Consider the following 15,805-nt stretch of genomic DNA (forward strand, 5'->3'; position numbering starts at 1 on the left):
TTTTATAATCTGTAATGGTTGAGATGGAAGACCATAATGGAGATCCTATATTGCAAGTTGGATTAATGAGATTATATGATTACACAGATTAAATTATGAGTGATGACTAGCATAAAACATGATTTTAAGTTTACGACATTCTTCTAGATATTATATAATTTCCTTCATTGTGAAATTTTGTGTTAAAATGTTTTGCTTCCAAATTCTTTTCCAGAATCAACGGCTACAAAAGTTGATGCCCCTGCTACTCCAAATGCACGAGCTATGCACACTGCAATCACTTACTCGCCGAGTTCCAAGTCTAACTCTAACTGTGATTCTAATGAAAATAGTGAAAGAATTGTCCACCCTCAAGAAATGAAGCATAAAATACCACATCGTTTCTGTGAGGTTATGTGCATGAGAAATTCTAAATGCTGCATTTGCTTGGACTTGCATTTGCTTTGTAAACTTGGAAGATCAATTGTTAAATGACAAGGTAATTTTTTGTTTTATTCTTGCGCTTTCTGAGTGACTTGTTTGTCTCGTTACTTTGCTGCTCAGCTTTAGTTTACTTAATTTGCTGTTAGTGCTGTTAAAGAAAAAATTCATCACTTGAAGGATAGAGATAAGACTCAAACCTAGCTCATTAGCTTGCTTGACCCATCAAAAACTTCTGAAAAAAATTTGTTTATTTCATCCAAAAAAAAATTTTATGAAAAAAATCTGATCTTATGTTTTAAGATTTTTTTCTTTTTTCAGTCAATCTTTATTCTTATATAAAAATACATATCTTGAACTTTTTTCTACGTTGTGCTTCATCATTGCACAAAACGTGCTTATATCTTCCTCAAAGAATGTGTCGGTTAGACAAATTTCTGAACTATGTCTCTCCCTTATCTCTATCAGGTAAAAAATATCAAAACCCTAAGTCTTTTAATTTTGTGGACATCTGTAGGCACTTTTAGCCCGCAATTGGTACACAACTTATGGTAATTTAAGTACCTGGAAGCAATTTCATGCAAAACTGTTTATGCAATTCCAGCTTATTCATCAGAAAAAGTTGACGGTCTAAAATACCTTTTCTCTCTAACTCCATTCTCTCATATCAATGTAACTTATTAAATCATCACTGACAACTGAAGGCCACTCCTTGCTTCTTTAGTTTTTCGTCAAAAGTTTTTTTATCACACCTTCTGACCATACAATAATTTGACTTAACACTTTCAACATAAATCTCAGTAAATGGACAATGAATTTCATTATGCTTTGCATTTCTAGCATTAAAACAAATAAGATTGTTTGGTACAGTCAGCTAGTTCCACAACCATTATCAGTAAATCAATCCAAATTGTTTAAATGGAAAAAGCTATGGATAAGAAAAGCTTATGTATATGTTTTGTCACTATTTCTTGCAAAAGAGAACGTCATAGAGCTTTATTTCCAGACATGCATCACACTTTTCATTTCATAATGAAAAACATAAGGTTTTAATTTTTTTCCTGACTGAAATTGTTCTATATCTTATATTCGTGGTTATACTTTTTGGTAAATAACAGCTATATGCAAAGAGCTTGAAAAATCTTAAAATTTTTACATGCCATGCTGGGCATGTTAGTCTTAAAACATTCTTTTTTGAATGTTCACTACGTATTTGAAAATATTAAGTAATAACTATAAAAACAGCAAAGCTCTTTCACATTTCAAATTTCTGACTTTCACATTTCAGTAAAAAAGATTAAGCTTACTTTGTTTATTAAATATTTAATTACATAATTCAGTAACATTTAAGTCTATCTTATTAGGTCAATTTTTTTCCTTTCTAGTTTGGTGCCACTTATCTGTTCATTATTGTTAAAATTAGAAGGGGCACTTAAATGTTATTTCTAATTAAGTAGTTAAATATCTGGTGATGCATGTAAGATAAAAAATACATGCCTGATCAATTTCTTTCTTTCTTTTTTTTTTTTTACCTGAATTGTAATTTATGGATTAGATAATATAATTTTCAAGTCTTATTCATTATAAGATATTAATTTTATCCTAATTTATTATTTTTATTTTTTGTAGAATGTCGGTTAGAATGTTATCCAAAATGTGCTTAATCATTGCCAAAAACCTGTGGATTACCGAAATTCTCTGTCAGTCGATAAGGTTGAAGAAATTCCAAACATATCAGAAGGATGGATAAAAGTGCCAAAGTAAGTTTAAACTTAGTATCTACTATTTACATTTGGTTTTATCACAATACAGTAGCTCCAAACAAACAATTGTGAATTAATGAATAGTTAAAACTTGGACTATTATACTAAAAGTGAACTACTGTATTAATTTTGCATAGTAATTACAAGACAAATCTACTTTATTTCTGCCAGACCAACTGTCAAATGAATTCTTGAAGTTATTTACTTTAAATTTTCATCAAATGCTATGGATTAGTATACAAGGTTGTAATAAGTTAAACATTGTATATTTCAAGTTTGTATCTGTCATATTTCTGTTAGTTTACAAATTTATTTCTTTAACTGTTATTTTAGTTTTTCATAGTAAAAAGTAATAAATAGAACTTCTGAATAGTTCTTGAACAATACCTAAGAGCACCTGAATAAACATTCGAATTTAAACCAAAATTGATCATAATTTATTCTTTAATTACTTACATTCAATTAATACAATTATTTGTCTTTTTCTTAGAATTAACAAACATGGCTGGGATCGAAGATATATGCGCTTTGAAGATAGTGTTCTTTACATATTTGAAACTGCAGAGGAGAAGGACTCTGAAGAAGCTTTACTGGAAATAGACTTTTTGTCAGATAAAGCATCGATCACAGTATCAAGTTCGGTTTCTACTACTGAACTTCCTTATGCAGCCAATTCAGATTTACAATTTGTTCTGAAAGTAGAATAATTTCCCCACACTACATGCTGGCCTAAAAGGTAATTTTCAGGTGTTTTCAATTGTTGGAATTTTAAATTCTGAAAGTTTTATAAAAGTTAACATAAATAAAGTCTTACTTTATCATTATTTGTTGAAATGTTTCAGAATAATTAGATTAAAAGCAATGTATAATTCTCATCAGAATGTTTTCTATAGTATCTGAAATGTAAATTATCAACTGTAATTTGATCAAGGTCACAAAGCTCGAGGAGCATCATGTCCAATATAGTACGGTTTGTAATTCCTAAAGTGTCATCCACTAGACAATCATTGATTTTTTGTTGTTGCATTAGAAATAGTTTCTAGCATTTTCTAATTTTGTTACTTCATGTATTATCTGAAGTTTCATCAATCTAGTTATAGTTCAGTTCTTTGTTTCTCAAGCTATCTTTTTACGACACTTTTATGACCAAGTTATCAATGATTCTACTATGCACTTTTAAATTTTTGTAAAAAATATTGGAAAAAAATTTATTTGGAGTTTTGATTAAAATTGCAAGTTTAAGTTTTTTTCCCTTTCTCTGAGATATTCATGCGATTAGGTCTTAGATAACTTTTTCATATTCGAATTCTATCTTATCCAGGGTTGGGTTTTTGACGTCAAAAAGTGGTTTTTGACATGACAAGGGTATAATACTGGTTTAAACCATCAAAAACTGAAGTTTGCCACGAAAATATATAAACTTCAAAACTACCAACAGTTGCCATGCATTATATTGAAATTTAATTATACTATAGGTAATCAGCAGGTTTTAAAATATTTTTTAATTAAAATTAAGGTAAAATAACAGATTTAAAATCTCAGAAATTTATATTCAAATGCATGTGCAGAAAAATTTTGCACAAAAATTGTTTAAATATTTAAATTAAAAAATTTTTTTTTTCTTTTTGATACTTAAGAAAATTAAAAGTTCATTACTATGCATTTTTGACATATAAGGAACATATAACTAATATTTATAAGGAACTTACAAGTTATGTTGTATAAATACAAACTTGATACAAGTGTATAAAAAAAAATTTTTAATGTTATACCGAATATCTTTATTATCCAGTATGTTAATTTGAATTTAAAAGTAGTTATATTTATGAATAATGATAAATATAATTCATATTGTTTATTATATTTATTTATAATTATTACACTTATCATTTTAAAACAATTTTTATCTCTTAATTTTTTTTTCTCCATTTATATTAAGAATACAAATAATGCATATCGTGAAAGCAAGAAGTAATTATTCAACAGCTGAATATTTAGATATTCAACAAAACTATATCTTATTCAGCAAAATGAAATTCAGAAGTATTTGGATAAACTAAATTTTCAGCATAGTAAATGAATAGGCTGAATATACTTTAAATCGACACTAACTACTCTGTGTATTTAACAGAAAGCACTTAAATTGGTATTGTCTTATGTTAAAAAGATTATTAAGAAGATTTAAAAGAATATTAAAAAGATTTTTCTTTAAAAGAAGATGTCTAATGTACAAAACTGCTAATGTTCATCTTTAAAAATGTCTAATTTTTAGTATAATCTATACTATACACTAAATTTGGTTATAAATAAATTTCTTAATAATATCACTGCAGATTTTCAATAACACATGAAAATGAATATACATAATATTACAAAAGATGTGAGTTTTCAAAAGTACAAGATTTTGATTACTATTCAAAATATAAGTGTTTCTTCAAAATTTAAAATTTATTTTTTCTACAACATATTTAGAAACACTATCCTTTAAAAAATATATAAATTTTATGTATTAATTAAATTTCACATATGAATATAGGTTTTTGACATTTTCGACATTTTTGACAGTGAGGTTTTTGACGTGACGGTTTAAACCATGGTTTAAACTGTCAAAAACTGTCACATGTCAAAAACCTGCCAACCCTGATCTTATCTAAGCCGAATATGACCTATCCTATAGTCACATTAGATCAAATAGTTGAATGTTTACCATAATTTTATTTTGTTTTGTTACTGAGATATTCCATAGACTAACCATTGACTTTCTAATAATGCAGTTTATATCATATTCATTTCATATAATTATGCTTATTTTATTTCATTAATTATTTTTAGGTATTAAAAGTTTGTGCTGACCATTATATTCTTCCTGACATGGAAATTGAACCTTTGAAAACATCTGATCATGCTTGGACATGGGTTGCTCAAGATTTTGCTGATGAAGAACTTAAACCGGAACAATTTTGTATCCGATTTAAAACATCAGAGCTCGCTTTAGCATATAAAGAAGCTTTTTAGAAAGCAATTAGATTAGTAAAAAATAGTAGTACTAAGATTATAACTAGTCCAAATAATCCTTCAACTGGCAGTTCTCCTGGATCTAAACCATTTGCTTCTAAATTTTCACACAAATCTGGATCATGGTCATGTCCAACCTGTTATATTAGTAATTCTGCTGACATGCAGTACTGTGAAGCTTGCGAGACTAAAAAACCTACTTTCACTAATGTAATCACTTCACCAGTTGTGTCTCTTCCTTCTTCTAGTATACCAGTAACATCCGTAAAAAGTTCCAGCTCCACCCAATTTACATTTGGCTCTTCAGCGTCTGTAAATAAGACTCTAGAAACTGAAAATCCTCCAAAAAGTGTATTTGGAGGTTTCACTTTTCCTCTTCTCCAACTATTCATGAAGTAAATGATCCAGATCTTAAAGAAAAAGAAATATTAGTTGTTTCGACGAAATCTAAAGATGGACCTCAAGTTACGAAAGTGAGTAATGCTAAATCCAGTCACTTTTCTGTTTCTCGTTTACTTCACCCCTTCCTGCAGTTTTAAAACCTTCGGATAGTTCCAGTGAGAAATTGTCTGAAGTTGAAACTAAAACTGCTTCAAATGCACCTTTTAAGGGTTTTCCTTTTTCTAATATTCAGCCAGCAATCGCAAAAATTGATCAAGTTTCCAACTTCTCATTCAAAATGACAGATATAAATACCAATGCATCTAATACACCATTTACAAATCAACAGCCTGACTTCTCATTTAAATTGCAAGCCTCTTGGACACCAACAGTGAATGCGCAATCGCAAAAGCCTTTTGATTCTGTTTCGAGTCTTTCTAAGCTTCAATCAATGGTGCAAAATGTAACTCCAACATTTGTGTTTAATTCTAATGATGCTCCGGTCAGTAGTTCAGCCTCACCTTTTACACACCCTACTGATAAAGGGAGCTCTGTCTATCTCTCCTATAGTTTCAAATTTAAGCACTTCTGCAAAAGGCAATGATGGTGCACCAGAAGAGTTTGTGCCAACAGCTGAATTTAAACCTGTTGCGCCTTTGCCTGCTCTTGTTGAACTTAAAACTGGCAAAAAAGGAGACGAAGCAAAATTTTGTGAAAGAGCAAAACTGTTTATGTATGACTTGCAAACAAGGGAATGGAAAGAACGAGGAACTGGCGAATTAAAAATTTTGTGTATAAAAGACAGTCAAAACTATAGAATTTTAATGCGTAGAGATCAAGTTTTAAAAATTTGTGCTAATCACTATATTCTTCCAGAAATGAAACTTGAACCTCTGCCTAAAAATGACAAAGCATGGGTTTGGTTTGCTCAAGATTATTCGGAGGGTGATTTGAGCCAAGAAAAATTAGCTGCAATCTGTTGACATTGCAAAGCAATTTTTCAATGTGTTTGAGAATTGCCAAAATGAATCCAAGGATTTATGCATAGGATACAGAGATGCTTTTGATAAACTTTTTGAGCCATAATCAGATTCATGGCAGTACTCTAAGTGCCACAAAAATAACTCAAATCAGTCCTCTTGTGTCTATTGTAAAACTTTATATAAAAATGCTATTTCAGTTGCTGAAACCCAAAAGCCTGATAACCAAAAATCTTTATCTGAACTCTTTAAACCAGCTGCTGACTCTTGGGAATGCTCTCAATGTTACGTAAGAAATCAATCTACTGACTTAATGTGCAAGTCATGTGAATCTGCTAAGCCTGGCATATGGTGCACAAAAATCGGAACTGATGAATCAGAAAAAAAGAATAAACCTTTATCAGAATTGTTTAAAATACCTCCAGGATCATGGGTTTGTCAAACATGTATGATAAGGAATACATCTGATAAAAATTTATGTCAATCTTGTGAGACACCTAAGCCTGGATCTGTTGATTCTTCTGAAAAAATGCCTAATTCACAATCAAAATTTCAATTTAGTTCTCCAAGTTCTGATTTTTCATTTGGCTTACCAGCTTCAGGAAATGGTTTTTTATTTGGTAGCAAACCTGCTATTCAGCCATCTACATTTACTTTTGGACAATCTGCACTTACTGAAACTGATCAGGTTACTGGCTTTAAGCCTACTCTTCCGGTAACATCTTCTCCGGCTGTGTTTGGAGGAACAACTCAAAAACCATCTGCAAATATCTCCATACCACTTGTTTCTACAGCTCCAACATATGTGTTTGGATCATCTGCAACAACAAACTTTTCTTTTGGTTCTCTTGAATCCCAGAAACCTGAACCATCTGATCCAGAATCTGTAGAATTTCGTTTCGGCAGTCCTCAAAAGTACGAGTTCAACTTTAGTGGTGTGAGGCCTCGCAGTCCTACCAAGACACCTAAATCTCCGCGTTCGCCTGCTGCTCCATCTGATGTTGATGAGGATGATGAAGTTGTAGCCTCTGATGCTGATAACATTTACTTCTCGCCTGTGATCCCACAACCTCCTAAAGTAAGTCAAAAAGCTTATAAATGCAACAGATCTCCTTAAAATCTTGAAAACTCAATGAAATAAAAGCTTAAAAAAGATCAGAAAAAATTAATATTCATGTTTAGCTGACCCGAGCTAATTTTTGAATAATCAAGATTTAATAGATAATGATTAAAAAAACACTGTGGACCCCTAGCCCTTAAAATGTCATTAAACCAAGTGTAAACTTTTGTTTATTCATTGTATGTCTGAGTGTGCTATTCAAGTTTTAGTCTTCCCAGAGACTCGTAGACCGGATGTGTTTAGACTATGCATATATTTATTAAATTTTTTTCTTTGATGATTTGAAGGTAGATAAGAAAATTATTTCATTTAGTTTGAAAAACTGAATAAGGTCTCTAGTAAATGTCATTTAATATTTTTTTTTTAGCAATCCAATAATGTGTTATGATACCATGACTGTTTTTATTGTTATTATTTAGTGTAGTAAATGCAAAGCTCAAAGTTGTCCTTAATTTCCTTTTTTTTTCTTAAGTGTCCTTAATTATTAAAAATTTCAGTAAATGTCCTGAAATATTTGTATTTTCCAAATTTTTGTTGAAGCTAACAGTAAGAATAAATATTATTTATCAGGAAAGGAATTGAAGAATTTTCAAATTCAGAAATTTTGTTATGTGTCATGAAACAAGGTATATAACAAAATGAACGTCTAAGTCTTTATAGGGTGTTAAATATGGTATTGGTTTACTTCCATTGTTAGTGAAAATTACCCTTGAGTTGATGGTACTATAGAACATTCCATGTGGGAGAAATATATAAAAGCTCTTTTCTCCCTCCATCACTATATCCTATTCTGCTGATTTTCTCAAGAGATCATTCCTTGTATTTTGCTACTACTTGACGATTTACCTTATTTATACTATTTTCTCCTACTTTTATTATATAACAAGGCATTTTTGCATATATATATATATATATATATATATATATATATATATATATATATATATATATATATATATATATATATTTCAAAATCTGAGTACTGTTAAAAATGTTTCTTTAAGTGCAGGATTTACTGAAACTATTAGTAATTGTATATCTTTCAAAGTCATGTTGGTATTTTAGAAATTGCTCCCATTAAAGAATCAGTTTCCTTAAATTTAGAGGCAATTCAGACCTTAATTTTTATATTTTGGGCTTCCAGCTTTGTAATTGATACTCTCGTGTATAATAATGAAGGCTCATTAGCTTAAAGATAGTGAAAAAAATAATTGCAAGGATGTCTTACAAAATGTAATTGTTTCCAAATAGTTTAAAATTTATGTGACCGTGTGTGCTAGATCTATAATGCATAAAGTTTTGTGTGAAACTAGTTTTTTTTTTTTTTTAAATTTAGCTTTCTTTATTAAACTGGTTGTCTCCTAAACTAATACAAAAAGTACAATAAGTGCTACTTGCCAATCACGACAATTTATTTGCAAATAAATTTTTAAACTAAGAAATATGTGAAACCATATTGGTTATTTAGAAATTGTTAATCCATGGAATATTTAAAAGTAATGAAATCATTAATCTATGGATTATTTACAAGGGAACTTCTGAATCAAGTATTAAGAGAAATTTGCATTCGGGGAGGACTTTTTAATGGAATTAATCTACATTTGCGTTACATGGATAGGAAAACTACAAAAATCTGCCACGGTTATCCTGACGGCAAGAGGACTCTAACCCATGATCTGTCTAACACTGAGTAAATTTTGCATCAGAACTGTGGGTGGTGCGAGCTAGATGCAGAATAGGTTTCAGTCATTGTTGGAATTCAAACTCTGGGCACCTCTTTGAGAGGTGAGCGCTCTATTCCCTGACCCACCACGGCTCTTTCTATGCTTTTGTGTGCTCAAAAGAGCATAAGGAAAACTGACTGCAGTACTGGTGAACAGAAAATGGAATTTGGAAGTGGCCTAATGTCAGTAAAAATAAGCTGTAACTCTATTGCTGCAAAACTTGCGATGCGTGGTTATAGTGTATTAATTATAGCTTCTTCAATGTTTCTGTTTTTTAAATAATTTGAATAATTGAATTACTGAAATAGCAATTCCAATTGATTAGTTTTTCAAATTAATAACAATCTTTTACGAGGATGACCTTACACCTAACTAATCCGTTAATTTTATTTTTAAATATTTTTCATAGGTTGAAGTTAAGACAGGAGAAGAAAGTGAAAATGCCTTCTTCACTCAAAGAGCAAAGCTCTATCGATTTTGTGATGGAGAATGGAAGGAACGAGGTCTTGGTGATGTAAAAATATTGTTGGATGATAAGACCAAAAAAACACGTTTATTGATGTGCAGAGAGCAGGTAATATTTCATAAAATTTAAAATAAAATAAAAAGTATTATATGATTATAGTATTCATCAATGGTAACTTATTGTGAAGTATCTGTTTTATTCTTCATATTGTTTCACAAAAAAGGACTTTATGTATTTGTACAGTGATTTTGCTAGATTTAAGAAATTAGGGGTCCTTAGGACATAGGAATTCCGATTGTATGGGTCCTTTCTTACTAAGAGTCTCTATTTAAAATAACATAAACCTCCCATTTAAAGATAATAGTACACAAGTGCATATTTTATGATTAAGAAAAAAATGTGATTAATAATTGATTTAGCAATAATTACACAAAGAATTAAAACCAAAATTGTTTATCGATTCTCCTTTCAAAAAATCATTATTCAGAAATCTTCTTAAAAAGTTACAGTCGACCTGAACTGCGCAAAATTTTCTACCCCCTTCAATCAGTGACATCAATTATCGGGTCGACCTGAACTGCGCAAAATTTTCTATCCCCTTCAATCAGTGACATCAATTATCGAACTCTCCTCCTCACCAAAATTCGTCACGGGAGGGGAAAGAAAGTAGGAAGTACATTTCAAAAAGACTAGTTTAAGAGGGTAGCTACAAAATTGGCTGTTTTTCGCCAAAAGATATTCTTTCTCAATATTCTCTCGTTCCTTTCTTTTTTTTTAAAATTTTTCCGATTGTTAACATAAGCATGATATTGATAGACACTTATTTTCATTATTTCGAGTCAAAGATTTATTTTTTCCAAGCTCATATAATAAATAAATAAATATTATACATAAAACGCAGATAAGCGATAAACGCTATAAGCGATAAGCAGAGAGCTCGCCGCTCTTAACTATACGCAATAAATATTATACTGAGAAATGTTACATAAATATGTTTAAATGGGCAGAATTGGACGGATTTATATTAAAATCCTCTTTTATGTGGGAATAGCTGATAAGTTTTGGTTTCATTCGTTTAATTGGAAGACACATTAAAAATGTGAACCTCTAAATATTATTTTTCAATTTTGAGGGTTTTCCCAAAGTGGGAATCAAATACTGTTTCCACCTATTTACTCTAAAATAAGTTCACGGTGAAAGTATTTTTAACAGTTTTTCATTGTAAAGCATATATTTTAGAATGTATAAAAATATGTAATTTTTAATGGTTAAATACTGAGAGTGAAATAATTAAAATGGTATCTTTGCCACATACGATATTACCATTTTATTAAAATTGAAAAAATATTAAAAATAAGAAAAAACTGTTATTAATTTTTATTTATTTTATTTGTATATTTATTATAATACAGACATGTAAAAACAAAAATATTTATACGAGAATAATAATACTAGTAAAATATAAAAACAAACATATTGGCATATTTGCATTCCTGCGTATTTTGACAAAGTTGTTTTTTTTTTTATATAACTATTCTTACTTTTTGGAGGAAAAAAAAAACGAATAAATAATATTTCAAAAAATATTAAAAATTACAAAATACAGAATGGTATTAAACAATTGTGAAAACTTTATCTTCTTCAAAAAATTAAAATAATTAATATTTACTTAAAAAATATCGATTTTGTTTTCAAGGCAAGTGCTTCAATTCAAGTAGAATCAATAAAACCTTAGTTTCTTACTTTAATGTATTTTAACTATTTTTGGTTAAATTTCTTTATAACTTTAATTTATTTTAACTATTTTTGTTCAAATTTTTCTTTAAATTGTCTTTGTTTTATATGACACTACATTTCAAAAGTCAAAATATCCCATTTTTCCATTTTTAAACTCGGCAATTTTTTCGTTAATAAATAGTTCTTTTTTTGTTATTTTTCGAAGTTCACTAGCCTCGGCAGTGTTTATTCTAATGTAGGTATCACTTTGTATTAAATTAAGGTGTTTGACAAAAAGAAAGATGTTAGGGTTTGTTGCTCCAAAAAATAAACTAAACCTGCTGTGAAAACTCTCACAAAAATTCGTGGTTCGCCACAGATCAGAAGAGTCAGCTACCCACATGGAAGGAGGATACGGCGTGTTATCATCTAAGTCGATGTAGTTCTTTGCTAAGTAATTGTGTATGGGGTCCCTCATTTGTTGGTTCAAAAAAACAAAAAAAAATTTAAAAATTAAAAAAAAAATACACCAAAAGGAACCACCAGGAAATATTACCTTGTTAATAATTATATGGATTTAACTGCTGGTAGAATTCAGGATGATGCATCAAAATTTTACTTAATTAAACATTGAAATAAATGTTAGTATTTGAAAGATATTAGATTTATTTTTTAAAAATTTAAAAGCATAAGGATTAATTTAAAGTTTACGGATGGGAACTGTCCTCACTTCATGCTATTTGACAGGCTCACTCTTCAGCAGCTCTAAAAATTTTTCTAAATATCGATAAGTACACTTATTGTATAGGGATTTCTTCTCCTTCTATATCTCTACAGCCCTTTGCAAACCTTAGCTTGTTTCACAATTCTACTCCACGCAGCCCTCTGTTTTGATTTCTCTCTCCACCTACAGATCTAATATTGTACAAATAATATTTTTTAGACAAATTATATTTTAAAATATAAGTACTTTCTAACTTTTGCAATTTTTTTTTATTTCGAAAATGTTAAATCACATCGAATCAGTCTTTAAATTTACATAGCTAATGTTATGCTTTTTATGAGAACTTTACTAACCAGTTCTTTTCCAGTGCCTTTTTAGTGCATTTCTCCTTCCTCTCTTGTGACTCTTTTATGTTAGTTTTGTGATTCATTTGTGTTAATCAGTATTCAAATTTGACAAGACTGTGCAACAAACAAGACTACTTCGATTAATCTATTTTCACTGTCACACATTACTTTTATAAAACACCGGTGCATAGCCATGAGTTAAAACGGTAGCAACTGTTTTCAAAATTAGCAGCGTATCGAATCAAGAAAACTTGAAAGTTTTTTTAGTGACTTTACAAAAGTTTCATTTTGAGATAGCAAAAATCCATGCAAAGAATAAAAGATGTGAAGAGAAATGAAGGAAATATTTGATTAAGTTAAGTAAATAGCTTCTCACTGTTTTAGCGGTTACATGATTTTTAAAAAAAAGTACCAAGAAAATTTAAGGTTTATAATCTGTATTTTTGCTCCATTTTGCTACTTTATTTTGTAGAAAATTGAAAACAAAGGAGAGAGAAAAACTTTTCTCCCTCTTATTATTTTTTTTCTTTATGTGCATTTGTGAATTTTGGTCACAAAACATAGTATTGCCTCACACTAAACTCATGGACACGAACTTTTCAATAGTCAGAGTACAAATTTACTTTGAGAATAATGACTAAATATTTAAATATGCTATTTCCTTAAAGTTATTATTATTAATATTATTTATCTATTTATTATTGTTTTAATTTTTTTTTTGAAACTTGTATAATATTTTCAAATTGTATATTGCAATTCATATTAAACTCTAATTTGTGACTACGTAGAAAGTTAACAAAAACGTTTGTTTCATTCCAATACAGTTTCTACCATTTCAAAACTAAATGGTAGAAAACCTATAATTTATATTTGGATATAAAATATACATTTTGCGCTTTCATTCAATTCTTGAATTAGTTCTAAAGAATTAAAGTTTAGCTTTCCGAAAAGCGAATTTAATAATATTTTGTAATCACAAAATCAATTCTTGTATGTTATTTAAAGTTAGAAGTAATTTCTATGTGAGCTCATGTTTTCAAAGTGAATCGTCAGTTGAATTCATCAAAATTTTAAAGCAAACATCACATCATTACTTCGTACAGTTTTGTATTTTAGTATTAAAAACCTTTTTTTATTTTTGTGCTTTTTCTCAAAATTTTGCTTATTTTACTTAATCTTTTTTTTTCTAAAAGAACGTATAATAATTTTCTTCTTTTTTTTCCTTTAACATATCTTTAAGTTAAGCGATAATTATTTAAAAAACAGGACTATTACATTTCAGGATTTATCTATTCTTCCTTTCATTTTACACTTAAGCTTATCTGTTGTATTTTACATTAAATTCAACTAAAATTCACAGTTGAAATTTTTACACTTTTTCGTTATATTTTGGTAGGTACTTATTGAGACATTTTCTTCTTTAAAAATGGTTACAGTCAGAATTGCTGTAGACTATTAATACATTCATGATTCATCATATTCATTATTTAAATAAATAATAATAACATTCTGGGAATAATAAAAAGTAAAATTAAGTGAAATATTTTTTTATTTAATATCGCTTTAAATTAATATTTATTTTTTAAAACTTGTTTCTTTTAAATTTAATACAGTATGACTTACACAAAATTATTTTGCATAATTTATTGGCTAAAAATATTTAGAGTGATTTTATGAAAGTAAAGGCTTTATTTTGGCGTACTTACGCCCGTAAGTAAACTGAACTTCGCCAGTAAGTAAGGTTACAACAAGTATTCAAAATCCCCCCTGCGCTCCACTTCCCTGAAGTATTGTCCAGATGTGGAGGAGGTCAAAGGTCATTATTCATATCACACTTTCCCCCTTTAGCGCAATTTATGCTCATTCAAAAGTTATATGGCAAGCTATAGTCCTTTTATTATGTATTTATTCGTAACTCTTATTGCTAAAACAGGGTGGATAACTTAAGGAGAGTGCTTGAAGGCGCGTCTTGATTTTCATTTCTTAAAAGCCCTCAATAGTACTTTTTTCGGTAGTTGTTTTTAAAAAAGTGTTTAAATTTCCCTTTTCCAAAATAATATTTTTTCTTTACTATATCAGTTTTCACTACGAATTACACAAAAAGTGTACACAAAATTACACAGAATTACACAAAAAGTGTAATTATAACATTGTTCCATTCAACATTTTTGCAATTAATTCAACAGCAATCCATCATTATAATAACTTTAACTGTTTAGAGTTATATATAATACAATCTAATTTTCATGAATATATTCTTTTCTCCCCTTGCCTAATTTTGAGATTAATTAGATGACTAGGAAACGGAAATTATTAAACAGGATTAATTGTTAGTTGAAAAGAATGACATTTTCACGCTCCATTCCTTCACAGCTTAATTATTCAGGATATGTTTGTGTAGTTAATTTTTAAAGTGCCGACTGATTTAGAAATTAACAATTAGTCTTTATCATCCATATAACAATCAGTTTTTGCCTCCCACTATTTCTTATTAACCACCATATTACTATTTGGATCAGTGTAACTATGAAAATATATTTTATAATTTTTTTAAAAATAGTATCGATAATGACTTTACCTGAAACTTTAATATTAGGATTAAAGGTGCCACAAAACTTGAGCGAGCCCCTGCCATAAATATTAGTGTATTAAAACAGACATATATTTGTGGGTATTTCTGGTATAAATTTTTTATTAATAAAATGGAACAGAGTTCTAAGTAGGAAAAGTCAACAGCATTCATCTATCTAAAAATAGTTCATCTACCTGATTTAGAAGATTGAGGTATATACTTTTGAGAAAATTTGCTTAAAATTTCAAAGTTATACTTTCTCAGTAACTTAAAAATATAATGCAATCATTACAGAATGTAATTTATTGAGTATTAAAGATTGAAAAAAAATAATTTAAATATTGTTTATTTTTAGGTTTTGAAAGTTTGCTTAAATCATTCCTTGGCAAAAGATATTAAATTTGGTTGACGTGGTGATAAATCTCTTACATGGGCAGCGACAGACTTTTCTGAAAATGAAGCTACACCAGAACTGTTTGCCATTAGATTCAAAACTGCAGAGCTAGCTCAGGAATTGAAACAATCTATTGACAATGCTCCTTCTTTAGTTGAAGACCAGAAGCCTAATAGTTCATCT

At 29.1% G+C, this 15,805-nt stretch overlaps 1 protein-coding gene and 1 pseudogene across 2 annotated transcripts; both read left to right on the forward strand.

Moving 5' to 3' along the window:
* Positions 1-220: 220 nt before the first annotated feature.
* On the forward strand, positions 221-6,709 carry LOC147808242 (uncharacterized; annotated as a pseudogene). The gene is made up of 4 exons (XR_015434802.1): positions 221-478; positions 2,050-2,180; positions 2,674-2,919; positions 5,016-6,709. The product of XR_015434802.1 is annotated as an uncharacterized LOC147808242 (transcript).
* Positions 6,710-6,750: 41 nt separating this feature from the next.
* LOC147808243 (E3 SUMO-protein ligase RanBP2-like) lies at positions 6,751-15,805 on the forward strand. Its single transcript, XM_087166289.1, has 3 exons — positions 6,751-7,637; positions 9,813-9,977; positions 15,584-15,805. Exons 1-3 carry the CDS (start codon positions 6,873-6,875, stop codon positions 15,635-15,637), a joined length of 984 nt encoding a protein of 327 aa, XP_087022415.1. The 5' UTR covers positions 6,751-6,872; the 3' UTR covers positions 15,638-15,805.

The sequence above is a fragment of the Parasteatoda tepidariorum genome, chromosome 6 (assembly GCF_982258835.1).
Source record: "Parasteatoda tepidariorum strain Cologne lab strain chromosome 6, Ptep-v5.0, whole genome shotgun sequence".
NCBI lineage: Eukaryota > Metazoa > Arthropoda > Arachnida > Araneae > Theridiidae > Parasteatoda > Parasteatoda tepidariorum.